We start from the raw sequence: 13042 nt of genomic DNA on the forward strand, positions 1-13042 counted from the left end.
TGAAGATTTTACCAATCATGCCCTCCAAGAATAACTTTCGAGGTCCCCAACTGGCGCGCAAGCTCTCTCATATCCTTAGCACATTGCCTATAGCCATAGCGCCAGGCAGACTCTGTGTTAAATTTTGGAGCTTCCTATAGATGGTCAATAGAAGTCACATCATACAATGAAGAGACGAAAGATTACACACAGTCCGCCCATAGCCCATACAGTCTGGAGCCACGACTCTTAAACCAAGGTTGAGAAGTGTGGGAATTTGGTATCTCCAACCCATCGAAAGGTCAGGGAAACCATGGATCTGCACATATTCGATATTTTTTAGTTATACTATGATTGCGGATAATGAAGTTGATGGGTAAAGACGAACCAAAAAGATAGTTGCTCGATATTTGCCATCTGGAGGGGTGGCAAGGAGGTACCCTATTCAGCTGTCAGTGGCTCTGAGGGTCTACACGGTGGTTGTATAGATGCATTGATGCAATGATCAAACATTTATGAAATCGGGATGCCATACCGTACGTCGTTCCGTTGACGAACGTAGAACAATGCCTGATTCTCGGGTCAACCGGCACTTGTATCTTATCGAGCGGCATCCTGTCTGTTGTACGTGGAATATGCGGACAAGAGCCGCGGCTTTCTGGCCCTTGCAGGTGGGCAGATATAAGTTTGCAAGATGATTCTCTCCGACAACCCCCTATATATAGAAGTTGTCTGTTACCAGTTTGATAATTGATGCAGTTTCGGTCTTTATATACCCCTGGATTAAACGGAACTACGGAAAGAGTGGATCCCGCGTTCTACCAACGGCCTTGGGACGAGGGAGAGGTCAGCCGAGGTTAAACCGCCGGTACATAGGTCCTATACAGACATCGGCGCGACTTCTACAAAAGCGGGACAAAGCATAGTGATTATTGATGAACTGGATCACTTTGTTTGCTTGACGTTAACTGTACACCACTTTCGAGAACTGTTCGACTTGGATTACTCTTCGAGATGTGCACCTGTTGAGACATCGGGTTACACATTCGGGATTGCCGAAGGTGCGCGGTATGAATAGCAACCATTATCTCACCCAGAACAATGGATATGATACTTTGAAAAATGTTAAAGGTGCTGCGAAAGATGCTGGTAGGGGGAAGAGAGAAACAGCCGGAAAGTATAAAGAAGACAAGGACATACGGCGGAATATCCTATCTCTTCAGCAGCAGAAAGCGCAATGAATGTGGAAGGGATAAGGAGAAAGAAGAATCCACTAGTCAATAAATTACAGCATCCTCAGTATTTTCCATTAGTACCTCACCGGGGTGTTCCTCATCAAGTCCACTTGGTCCTTGGGTTGCAGGAGGCACGGGGACAAGGTTAGTGTCAATTAAGGTTCGTTGCGGAGCCTCACTGGTCTGTTCGAGCGGGTCGTTAGTATTAGATCCTATGAGGTCTGTGGTATCTTTTGTGGCCTTATCCTCAGCGGAGTTATCATCAGGGTTGTCAACGGTAATTTCGCGCTTGTGGATGGTTGACTCATGCTGCTTATAATGTGAACTTGAGTCCATTATTTCCTTCTCTATACTTGATTTTGCTTCTGCAATTTGGCTTTGGATCTTTGTTTCGTCTTGAGGTCGAAGGTACCACGGCCGATAATACTACTAAGAGTTAATAATATTATCTTGAATTATGTCAAGTCACACATGAATATGCGAGGAGAAGGCAGTTTACCAATGGTGGTTCCGCTTTAGTGCGGAGAAAGTGTGCCATTGCAAGCTTGTTCGAGTGACGAATTTCGGCCTATGCAAGCTGTGAGTTAACCGTATCATTCAATGAGAACAAACAACATCCATGATTTTCACATACCGACTGGGAATCATACAAAGCTTGATCTTTCCTCCTTGACGCCATGAGATCTTCATATTTCTTTTTGGTTAGCTCATTATATTCTTTATCCTGAAGCTCCAGCTTTGCTTGCTGTTTCTTGTCGATCTCTGAGCGTTTTCTCTGCGCTGGCGTAGAAGAACTTTGAGATAGTGTTCCAAGTAGGGCACCGAAGAGCCTACGGCCACGTTTCCGCTCCTCGTCCCTCCCTGGCTTGGGTTTATCTGCTGCTTTCACATCACTCGAACCGTTCAACCGTTGAGTATTCGAACAACTTGGCGGGGAAGACTGATTCGCACGCTCGGAGAACTCGTCTGCACTCAGCCGCCTCCTTTTACTGCTGCTGTTACTTGAAATGCTCTGTCTTCGCTTCGATAGAGCCTCTGGACCGGGATACTGTGGGGGTTCAGGTAGCGCGACGGCGGATGCGATTGAGCTGTGTATATATATTAGCAAACTAGCACGTAACGATAAATCTAGTCCGAGGACGTGACACTTTACCTCTCTGCCATGTGTCCTCTGTAATAGCTTCAATGAGATCTGTCACGTAAACGCTGTGTTATTTCGCAGTGGTATGATATTCCAAGATACTATGATATGAGTTGACTGACCAGCTTCTGCTCGCTCCCCGTTGCGGAGTCTTTTTTTTTTTTTTTTTTTTTTTTTTTTGGTTCTAGAGCCAAGATTTATATTACATAATCATATAACTAACAAACTCACATTTAAAGTTCTCCAATTACATCACGAAGACATCGACATCGATTCATGGATACATTCGGACAGGAGCACTCCGTACAACCAGCTGTTCATGCCAACTGTATGGAAAATACGTAAGGTCTGTATGGGCACTTATAGCGGGAAGCATATGATTACCTATTTCAAGCAGATTAATAAATTAGACATCTCGACGTGACTGGAACAGATCCGAAAAAAAGAGCAAAACATCAATTTGGACAGGGCAAAGCGGGCTTAGAGGTGTGGTCTCATTGAGGGATCTTTTTCATGCACTGAAGGTGTCCTCGTTATGCCTTGGATCCTTGCCCTCCTTCGCATAGCTCATCGATAACCGTTCAGTCATATGCTGTTCTACCGTTTTGTGAGAGAATCCAACGCCTTCTTCTGGGTGCCCAAATCCCTCTACTGGCTCCAGATTTGCGTTTAGACAGCCATCGAGGAAGAATACAATGCTATATCTCTCTCTTTCTGGGCGTTTGCATACAACGCGATGCATGCTGCTTTTATAAATGCCGTTGGTAACCATGCTAATCATATCTCCTATATTGACCACGTAGGCGCTAGGATTCGGATCAATGGGCCACCACACCTGCTTTCCGTCTTTTTCGACCAGAACTTCGAGGCCAGGATTGTCGTCTTGGAGGAGCAAGGTGATTACACCAAAGTCGGTGTGCGCCGATGCTCCGTACTGCGGCTTGCCGGTCACACTCCCTCCGTTGCGAGTGGCGGAGGGATAGTGGAGAAGGCGAAGCGGACATGCCGGAATTTTATCCAACCTGATTAGATTGTGCAGGACAGTTGGCATACTTTCTGTCATACCAACGGTGCTATGCCCGTGGGGTATCATTGTATCTCCTACTAGCTGCAGAACCTTGAAGGCAAGGTGTTGGACGCTTTCGTGGTATCGCTCGCATGGTTCCTGGAATCGTATGGTGGACAGTAATTCTGTCGAGGGCCAAACGTTTTGGCCCATGAAGAAACGACCGTACAAAGGATCGGATGGCAGGACGTTGCTGCCTACATAGTAACCCTATTGTTAAGGAATTTCAGCAGGAAGGTTCCGGTTATTAAACACCTATCAGCATAGCACGGGCTATATAAGAAAACGATGACCAACAAGGTCAAAACAGATCACAAAGCAGTATCGTGGTTTTCTCACCTCCTTCAAGTCTGGTAATACGCCTTCTTCGTAGGACTGGCTGGCCAACACATCATACCCCCTATGACCAATGAAATTTGCAGCATTGAGCTTCTTTTTCTCTTCCAATGGCAAAGCAAAAAAGGAATGTGCCGCATCGAAGATGTTCTGTTGCAGAGATTTGGAGATGCCATGTCCAGTGATTTGAAAGAACCCGGTCGAAATGCATGCTTCCCTCACATCTTCAATGACTTTTCGGGAGGCATCGGACTTGGGATCTGCGAGGTAAGGAGATATGTCGACTGTAGGGACACCTGAAAAGCTTCCTTTTGTCATTTTATCGCTATTCAGGATGAACTGTGATACTATGCAAGCTATATCTCGAGACGGATGAATTGTGGGTGATCTATCTTTCACCTTGTGAGTTGGCTGCTGGAGGATAACGAAATATAACTCACAGATGTTCAGCCGATAACTCACAAACATAGTTTTCATTGTTTCACCAAAATAGCCGGGCCCTTTAGGACATAGATGTCGATTATTTTCTACCTGGGCTTCCAACGATTAACTTATTCGGTTCATCAGAGAAACCAAGACACTTATTTGCCTTCTAACCTCAACCCCGAAATGAGGCTCTAGAATGTCGACCCCAATTTTGATTTAGGTCTTAGACGGGATATCACTCGGTTCTTCATGTGAATGTCGTATTCTCGTTACACGTCCACTTGCAGTATGAAATGACTAGGTAGGTCAAGAAGCGAGACATCTCCTAGGAAGTAACATCATACTGAAGGCGGTGTAACCTTCCATGGGACCCGAGTATTATCCACAGTCTCGACCGTCAACCCCGTCCGGCATTCTGAAGGAGGCGAGAGGTGTTGTGGATAAGTAGGTGATCCATGGGGAAGTGCTGAGGGTGAACGGGCCGGCAGGTTCATGACCCCTCTTCGCAGAGCGTATTATTTCGAACCAATCCATTCATTCCAATTGAAAATAGGATGTTAGGTCTATGTGCTGCTGTATTGAGCTTAGAAGTGGACCGATGGAAAGGGGTTTGAAACTGATTTCCAGAGATTTGGTCGATCGGGTTGAAGTGTCAAAAGTTCCAGTAGGCTCACCACATGGAGAGTGAGGTGTAGCTAAAGTCGAAGAAGCCTGCACATCAATGTATCTTTGAGCACATAAATTTAAAATCGCGGGATAATAGTATTAGTTGTATCTCCTTTGAAAGGTTGAAATGCGGCCATTCAAAAGGAAAATTAGTAATACTGCTAATCGAAATGCTGTACATAGTAGTTATTTGCCTTAAATTGGATTCTGTAAGAGGCCGCCGGGACGATTGTTACCAGGCCTATGCGGTAGCAAATGAGTAGCACTTTATTTTTCATGCCTGGGTAAAGGACTCTTAGCGTTGCAGTTACCATGCGTTACGTTGAACGAAGGGGAATTGCAAAAAAAAAAAAAAAAAAAAAAACAAGGAGCTATTCTTACTTACTTCTTTGAACTTACCAGAAAGGGAAGGACAAAATAACAATCTTAAAGTAAGATGTATTAAGCCTCGGGACAGAGGAAGCATGCCAGCTTTCATTTGATATCAAGCTTTTGAGAGTATCTGATTGCCATCACCTGAACTGACGCAGCAGTAGTTCTCCTCATGAGAGATAATGACGACATGGATAATACCCATTGCGGTTTCAAAGAAGGAAATTGTAGTGTCCTTAATAGGTGCAGTTCCATGTCAGGGGTTAAGGCGAAATTTTTTTCCAGCAAACCTGGAAAGCAGCCCACATGGCCTTAAATAGAGAACATCCATAGAAGACATGGAATGGCCAAGATCTGTGCTTCCCTCCCTTCTAGAAGAAAAGAGAAGCGATGTGAGTGTGGCATTTGTCCATTATCAAGGATCAAAGAATCGTTTACCCAATGCAAAATATATTGAGCATTACCCTGGATATGGACAACATTCGAGAGTTAAAACCTCGAAAACTCTGGTCCGAAAAGGAAGACAACGTGTTGCGGAGTGAGGTAGCCAGGCAAGGTAAGTGATTGATTACCAAGAGGAAGTGGGAGCAAGTCACTGATACGCATTTATCTGATAATGATTATCAAATAGCGGAGCATGGAAAGGCGAAAGATTGGCGAACAATTGCTGAAAAGCTCCCGGCCGAAGTAATAAAGGTTACCTCGTCCCCTGGGTGAGGTTTGACTCAACAAAGTTTTCAACTCTAATGCATGGCTTAGATTGCAGAAAACGTTGGATCAAATTGGACGGTCCGGTAAAAAAAGGCCCATGGAGCCAGGAAGAGGACCAACGCCTTCATAAAGCGGTTTTGCTCCATTCTAATGTGTTAGTTACTAAACCGTTGGTGTGCCAAACTCGAATCAGGAGACAGGCTGACGGAAGTTTAGCTGGACGGAAGTTGCGCAAGTTGTAGGAACACGACATGCTGATCGTTAGTTCTCCTAAGCTATATTCTGAAGATGCCTTCACCAAACTAAGCATTTTCGGAGTAATGGTCTAGACACTAACGCGGCATAATAGAGTGCGCTAAACGCTGGTTGCATTTCCTCAACCCCAATTTGAACCATGGCGAATGGAGCGAGCAAGAAGACGAGCGTCTCTTAGCCGCAGTTGAACGAGGAGGACGCAACTGGAGGAAGATCGTGGATGAGATACTCCAAGGAAGATCAGCCACAGACGCCAAAAACAGGTGAGATAAGGGTATAAATAAAAAGCCATTTGCCAAATTTTTTACAGCTTTTAAATAGGCACGCAATCCTCCAGAGAAACAGAAGAAATGGTACCGCAGCAGGTTCGGACCGCCAGAGGCCTTCGTTTTCACGGCGTCGAAGAAATGGCACTACCCTTGAGGCGACTGAGAACCGCGATACAACTAATTGGTGGACAACAGGTTCAATGGATTTTATGAGGGATATTATCCACTATAACTCTCCCATTTGTTCAGTTGGACCGGGAATTGCCAATGGTAGTAATTTCGACGCGCTCCTTATGGAACAACCTAATCAAGTGTTCAGTTCCCCATCTGGATCGGCCTTCATGCATGATCGTACACAGCTCCATGGGGACACTGGGGAGCTACCTGGGTGGCATGTAGTTCCAAGTAGCCACCCCTATCAAGAGAAACCGAATGATCACTATATGGAGTTCCCTGCCAGCTGTGCTCCTAGTTCGCTCGAAAATGCGAGTGAGAGTCACATGGGGATAGCTGATACCTTCTTCGAGTCATTAACCACAATGGTAGATATGGAGGGAGCAGGTGGCTTACATACTCCATCAGTTTCTTCACATTCATTGGACTGCCATTCTTTAACTCGGGAAACGGGGAGCTCGATTGTCCTAGATAAAAGTGAGCAAGCTGACGAAGAGGACGGAGGTGAATATGACGACGACCACAACGAAGAGGCCGCAATTGAGAAGAATGAAGCATTTCTTATCAATAGTTCGTACCACGACCCATCTATGCCTTCCATTGAAGAGATCCTTGGAACGGTTTCAAAGGAAAATCGGAAAAGTACAATGATTTTGCAGCATATGCAGTCGGATCAGGTCGGGCAGGTGTTGGAATTTCTTTTTTCCTCAAATTCATCTGTAGATGTTAAGATAATTAGCGAGAATTAACATGAGGGAGATGAAGATGGACGGTTATTGCAGAATAGGTAGATCCTGGAGAACTTGAGAGTATTAGCTACGTTGGTAATAAATAAACTTAAACTCACTATTACATGTTGTTCTCTTGCTGTATTCACGATTTGGTCGTTGGATCATACTTTATATTGTATTGGTGTGAACGGAGTAAATGAGGGTAAGATTCCGAGAGCATCATGTCTCTTGATCAAATGTCACTGGGCGTGTTTCTGGTTCACAGGCCACTAGTACCCTGATTAAAACTTCAGCTTTATCCAGTGTACAGAGCCTGCTTTTTGCCATCCTTGGATGCCACGATAACATCCGCTACCCTACGGCTGGTGTTCTAAGTTTTAAGTTAGATTTTATGGTGTCCGACCTGCTATTAAAACGGAGGGGGAATCAATGTAAATAAAACTATGTAATGAATATCAGAGACTTACCACAGAATTGTGCGCATCTATTGACACTTTCTGTAGGGTATTCCCCTAGAAGGAATCCGGCATAAGAGAAGAGTTTCTCCGTACTATTACTAACCGCAAAATGAAAGATATATATCCTTCAAACCAACAATCGATGCTGAATAGCGATTTTTCACGGCTGAGATTCAAACTGGATCGTATATCCCATAGGGCATTGCGCGATGACAATCACAGCTGAAGCGGTTGCGGCCTCATGATTGACTACAGGTAGCTAGGCAAACTTGGATTACCTATTGGAGGAATTGGTGACTTTGGCGCACAGAATCGAGATGAAACAGCAGCTCCTGCGAACGATGCAAATGATATATGAGCTTGTTGTACACCGTGAGGAGCGGAAGGGTGTATCTTAGAGCAATCTTTCCGGATTTAAGGCCACGCTGCACGATAACCCCGATATACTCAGCTCCCGCTTACACATGATCGCACGGGCGGGAAAACTTGAAGATATGAGGGACCGTAAGTAAAAAAGGTCGAGCATTCAACGGCACAAAGGCGACACAGAATAGTAGACTCAGTGCTCACAGTAGCATGAAGAGATCGATGCCTAGGTCCTTGACACCATTGCTGTTACCCTCTAGGCAAACCGTGAAGGTGTTCATGATAATCTGTGCCAGGTACGCGCGTACACGAGGGGCATATTCAACATCATATCCAAAGTTGCTCCCCGTTTTAGCCATCTCCAGGGCGTTGCCAGTTCCATATACCAAGAATCAATCCTGCCCTCCACTCTGGCCTAACTATCTTTTCGACTGCTAGGGGAAGATCCAATAGGCACGATCGGCCATCTTGAAGGAAGTCAAAACATCAGTTTTCTAGGTGATACAAGAGCATCAGTGTATGATACCACGACCTACATCTCGAAATCGAGGAGTTTAGGAGTGCATTCCCATCATCATCAACGCGGCTTGTGGAATAACGAGACGAGGTTGCAATAAGCTCACCAAGACGGGGCTAAAAGTATTTTAGTTCGTTTTAAGAATGACTAGCTTCGAAGCCACGGCTCTTGGCAACGCTCCCCATGTCGACGACGACGAGCTGTTCATCAACGACGTCAACTTACGGGATGCAAGGGACGGACAAAGAAAAGATAACGGTGGTGGCCGCGAAAGGCTTAGGCTGGAGGAAGAGATTCCTTCGGAGAATGAGTTTCGCACTACCGGCTTGAGGCTGTTTTTAATCCTGAGTTCGCTGCTTGTTTCCGTGTTTTGCCAGGCTCTCGATGATACCATCATCGCGACAGCTATACCCCCGATCACGGACCAGTTTCGCCGGTTAAGCCATGTAGGCTGGTATGGATCTGTCTATCTCTTAACGAATTGTGCCTTTCAACTCTTCTATGGCAAGCTGTACAAGATCTTCCCATTGCGCTGGGTTTTTATGAGCGCCCTCTTCATCTTTGAACTCGGCTCGCTAGTTGCAGCTATAGCTCCCAAAAGCGAAACATTGATAACCGGTCGTGCCGTTGCAGGTATTGGTGCAGCTGGAATAACGAGTGGCGCCATGACTATCATGGCTCACACCGCCCCTGTTCGTTGGCGCCCAACATTCACCAGTATGATTGGCGCAGTATACGGGGTTGCCAGTGTTGTTGGCCCTTTATTAGGAGGAGTACTTGCAGAAAAGGCTAGCTGGAGGTGGATTTTTTATTTGAATTTACCTCTTGGCGGAGCCTCAGCATTTATCCTCTCACTTTCGCTCAAACGACTGCCACCCAGTGCTGGTGGGCAGAACTTGACTGTTGCCATGACGGTCAAGCGACTAGATCTGGTGGGCACCTTCACCTTTATTGCCAGCATAGCTTGTCTTCTCACAGCATTGCAGTATGGTGGAACAACAGCTCCATGGTCGTCTGGTCTCGTTGTTGCCCTATTAACGATATTCTCAATACTGTTGGCTACATTTATCCTAGCTCAGGTTCTACAGAAGGACGAAAATGCAACGATCCCAACGCATATTGCGAAAAATAGAAACGTGGCATTTGGGGCCTTTTTTGCGATCTGTCAAGGCGGTGCTTTCAATATCTTTATCTTTTATCTCCCACTATACTTCCAGGTTATAAAAGGCGCCAATCCGATCAGGTCCGGTATAAATTATTTACCACTAATCTTGGTTAATACCATTGGTATTATTATATCCGGTCTTCTCACTACTAAACTTGGCTATTACATGCCCTGGATTTGGTTCTCTAGCATGACGATGCCCATTGGAGCCGGCCTCCTGACAACGTTAACTGTTGATTCAAACCCTAGCCAGTGGGTAGGATACCAGCTCGTATTTGCTATTGGTTCAGGGTTTGGCCTACAACAACCATTTGTGACCGCACAGACTTCACTGCCGCTTGAAGAAGTGAGTACTGGTATGGCGATCATGTTATTCTCCCAACTGGGGGGAGGAGCAATTTTTGTCCCTGTTGCACAGAGCGTTTTTCTCTCAGAGCTTGTGACTAGTGTGGGAAGGGCAGGAATCCCAGGTTTAGATCCTCATCAATTGATCACACTGGGTGCGACCCAGTTCAAGCAAATTATTCCCCCAGCGGATATTCCGAAAGTGGTGTTAGCCTACAACAGTGGCCTTCAACAGGCATATAAAGTTGCACTCGTTTTGGCTTGCGTGTCTATTATTGGGCCTCTGGGTATGAAATGGGTTTCGCTGAAACCAGCCACCCAAAAGGAAAACCCAGGTATAGCTGATCTGGATAAGGTGTAATTAAGTTGTAGAGAAGGAAATGTGCCTTTCTTGGTATATGTACCACCGATTTTCCTGCGCTTACTTGGAGGGTCAGACACAGGCAATATGAATGAGGGGAGAGCAATATATTAATTAAGTTTTAATCGGGGGGGAAAATGAAGGATTGTCAATATGATAACTTAAAGAGGTAAATCAAAAGTGACTGAAATTATAGAATGCCTGATCGAAGTAGTATAACTTCATTTCTGAACACTTTCCCCCCTTTTTGCCAAGCAGCCGGGTACCTTACCTATCTCGGCAATGTAAATATCACGTGACATATAATTAGCTTTCCGGATAAACTCTTCTCCTGAGCCGCACTTTAAATCCACGTTGAGTGACGAACCACCGATTCATTACAACCCAATCACCACCCTCGTCAGGCTCGAGGAGCTCGAACTATTTTGCAGGCAAGCGAACTTAGTCCGGGCGACTAATTACCTCAGATACCATATGAGACCTATCACTTACATGAAAACGCCTTAATAATGTCGGCACGACCTTATAAATTTCCAGCAGAGCAATATTCTTGCCGATACAATTGCGATGGCCAGCACCAAACTAGAACTTGAATGAGCTGAGGGTTGATGGCGGGTAAAAAAGGTACTCAATATTCCTGCTTACCGTGAGGAGACACTTTTCCATGTACTTTGCCTGCTCTAGTTCGCACAGCCATCTTTCTGGTCGCCACTTATCGCAATCTGCCCCAAATGTTTGTTCATGGTGATGGGTCACCCAAGAACTCATGCCAACAACGGTTCCGCCTTCTAGTCGTTGGCCACAGATATTAGCACCTTCTGCAGGAATTACCCTCTCCATAGGAAGTCCAAGTGGAGGATGCATGCGGCCTGCTTCATTAATACATGCATTAAAGTATGGAAGATCCTTGGCTTGTCTAAATCCAGCAAGGTCTTCGAGGTTCCCTGCTTCAGCGGCCTCGTCAAATTCTGCCACCAGGCGCTTGAGGGTACTCGGATTATGCAAAAGATAATAGAACATAGCTCTTAGGAACATTGCCGTGCTATCACTGCCCGCGGTAATATTTGAAGAAGTCCATACCAGGAGCGCACTTTTGAGAGCCACCCACAATATCAGTCAGCCAATATCGCTATTTAGTCAAAAGCTTCACTTACAACGGAGGGACTGATGGATCGCTGGCTTCCACTTCCATAAAACGTGACAACATGTCTCTGTTGTTTATCTTCCATTCTTTCTTTAGTTCACCCTTTTCGATTTTTTGCCTTTCTTGAACCCTGCGCATTGCAAAAATCACTCCAGGACTTTGAATATTCTTCCTGAAAAAGCGTAAAATGGGGTTATTTGTCCAAACATCCCCTAGCCAAGGCATTTGTGTCACCTTTTTTTTTTTTTTATTGTTAGAGTTTCATTTCTCTAACATATCTTTGGGGGACTGGGCCGATCTCACCAAGGCAGTTTTTTGGAGAGTGCTCCAAAGCTCCGCCATAACTCCATCTATATCTTCTCCTTTCTCCATGAAGCCGAACCGGTGGGAGAATGTTAACTCTCCCATGACATCAAAAGCAAACATTTGCAACCACTGCCCAAAATCGCATGGAATAGTTTTCCCACTTCCACTTCCACTTTCGGTCTTAGCAAACCTACTCTCAAGCTGCTCGCAGAATACTTTCATGGCGGTATCGACATAAGGCTCAAATGAAACCAGGTGGCTCATTGAGTAGACATTAGAGATAGGACGCTTCAATGCTCGGTGGATTGCCTCATTCTGAGTGGCAAATATTCCTTCGACTGGTTTACTCCGCGTCTTAAGCAATAGGGAGCGATAGAAATCTGACTATTATGCTGTAAGTCAAAACATCATATCGATCCCTTATTCTTTCCCCTCACCTTTGGCCATGGTTTCTTGAATGAGTATATGGTTCCTATTTCCCTTGGGTCTCCTACGCTCACCATGTTCGGGCCGAAACGTACGATGGGGCCATATTTTTTGTGCAGGTCGATATGAATTCTATGGGCGTTGAAACTCTTTACCCAGAGTAATCGAGGAATATTCGTGAATCTAGCAAAGAACGGCCCAGGTATGTGGGATAGGCGATAATATGACTTAACTGATATAACAAGAAAGATAACAAGAGGAAGAAGGATAGAGAGGCCCAATACATAGGTATGTTGAGACGGCAAGCCTGGTAACAATTCTAGATGACCCATGGCTGCTAGTTTGGAATGTGAGGTGGAAAACCCAGGGAGATGCGTCAAGCGTGTCTCTTCTACAGATACAATTATGACTGGCCATATCTCGCCTAAGCTTGGAAATATAAATCAGTGTGTACCACCCTGTCTTTGTACTCAGGTCCTGCTACTCAGGTTAACCCCCTTGCAGATAAACTCCTCTTTTAGTTGCCTGGAATACACTTACCGCCACAGCTATTGAGAGCTATTCGGGTCCGCCAGCATACTCAGGACCGGCCG

The 13042-nt window shown here is 45.4% G+C and overlaps 6 protein-coding genes across 6 annotated transcripts in view; 2 read left to right on the forward strand and 4 right to left on the reverse strand.

Annotated features, from left to right (window-relative positions):
* The window catches only part of TRV_02513 (epoxide hydrolase, putative), a gene marked incomplete at both ends in the record, with an annotated part of 848 nt that extends 829 nt beyond the window's left edge, over positions 1–19 (reverse strand). The window contains one exon of the mRNA XM_003023365.1: positions 13–19. Coding sequence (XP_003023411.1) covers positions 13–19 — 7 coding nt within the window. The remainder of the gene's footprint in view (positions 1–12) is intronic.
* An 889-nt stretch (positions 20–908) lies between these two features.
* TRV_02514 (nuclear protein SDK3, putative) lies at positions 909–2378 on the reverse strand (the record flags this gene model as incomplete). The annotated part of the gene is made up of 5 exons (XM_003023366.1): positions 909–1190; positions 1269–1640; positions 1714–1782; positions 1849–2302; positions 2368–2378. 5 exons carry the CDS (start codon positions 2376–2378, stop codon positions 909–911), a joined length of 1188 nt encoding a protein of 395 aa, XP_003023412.1.
* Positions 2379–2866: 488 nt separating this feature from the next.
* TRV_02515 (oxidoreductase, 2OG-Fe(II) oxygenase family, putative) lies at positions 2867–4234 on the reverse strand (the record flags this gene model as incomplete). Its single annotated transcript, XM_003023367.1, has 2 exons — positions 2867–3631; positions 3761–4234. The coding sequence occupies 2 exons, from the start codon at positions 4232–4234 to the stop codon at positions 2867–2869; spliced, it is 1239 nt and encodes a 412-aa protein (XP_003023413.1).
* Positions 4235–6656: 2422 nt separating this feature from the next.
* Positions 6657–7379, forward strand: TRV_02516 (uncharacterized protein; the record flags this gene model as incomplete). Its single annotated transcript, XM_003023368.1, has 1 exon — positions 6657–7379. One exon carries the CDS (start codon positions 6657–6659, stop codon positions 7377–7379), a length of 723 nt encoding a protein of 240 aa, XP_003023414.1.
* Positions 7380–8845: 1466 nt separating this feature from the next.
* TRV_02517 (uncharacterized protein) lies at positions 8846–10573 on the forward strand (the record flags this gene model as incomplete). Its single annotated transcript, XM_003023369.1, has 1 exon — positions 8846–10573. One exon carries the CDS (start codon positions 8846–8848, stop codon positions 10571–10573), a length of 1728 nt encoding a protein of 575 aa, XP_003023415.1.
* A 582-nt stretch (positions 10574–11155) lies between these two features.
* On the reverse strand, positions 11156–12781 carry TRV_02518 (cytochrome P450 oxidoreductase, putative; the record flags this gene model as incomplete). The annotated part of the gene is made up of 4 exons (XM_003023370.1): positions 11156–11663; positions 11728–11889; positions 11992–12407; positions 12461–12781. 4 exons carry the CDS (start codon positions 12779–12781, stop codon positions 11156–11158), a joined length of 1407 nt encoding a protein of 468 aa, XP_003023416.1.
* Between the last annotated feature and the right edge of the window lie 261 nt (positions 12782–13042).

This window comes from Trichophyton verrucosum (genome assembly GCF_000151505.1).
Source record: "Trichophyton verrucosum HKI 0517 chromosome Unknown contig00217_1.f1.exp, whole genome shotgun sequence".
Classification (NCBI taxonomy): Eukaryota; Fungi; Ascomycota; class Eurotiomycetes; order Onygenales; family Arthrodermataceae; genus Trichophyton; species Trichophyton verrucosum.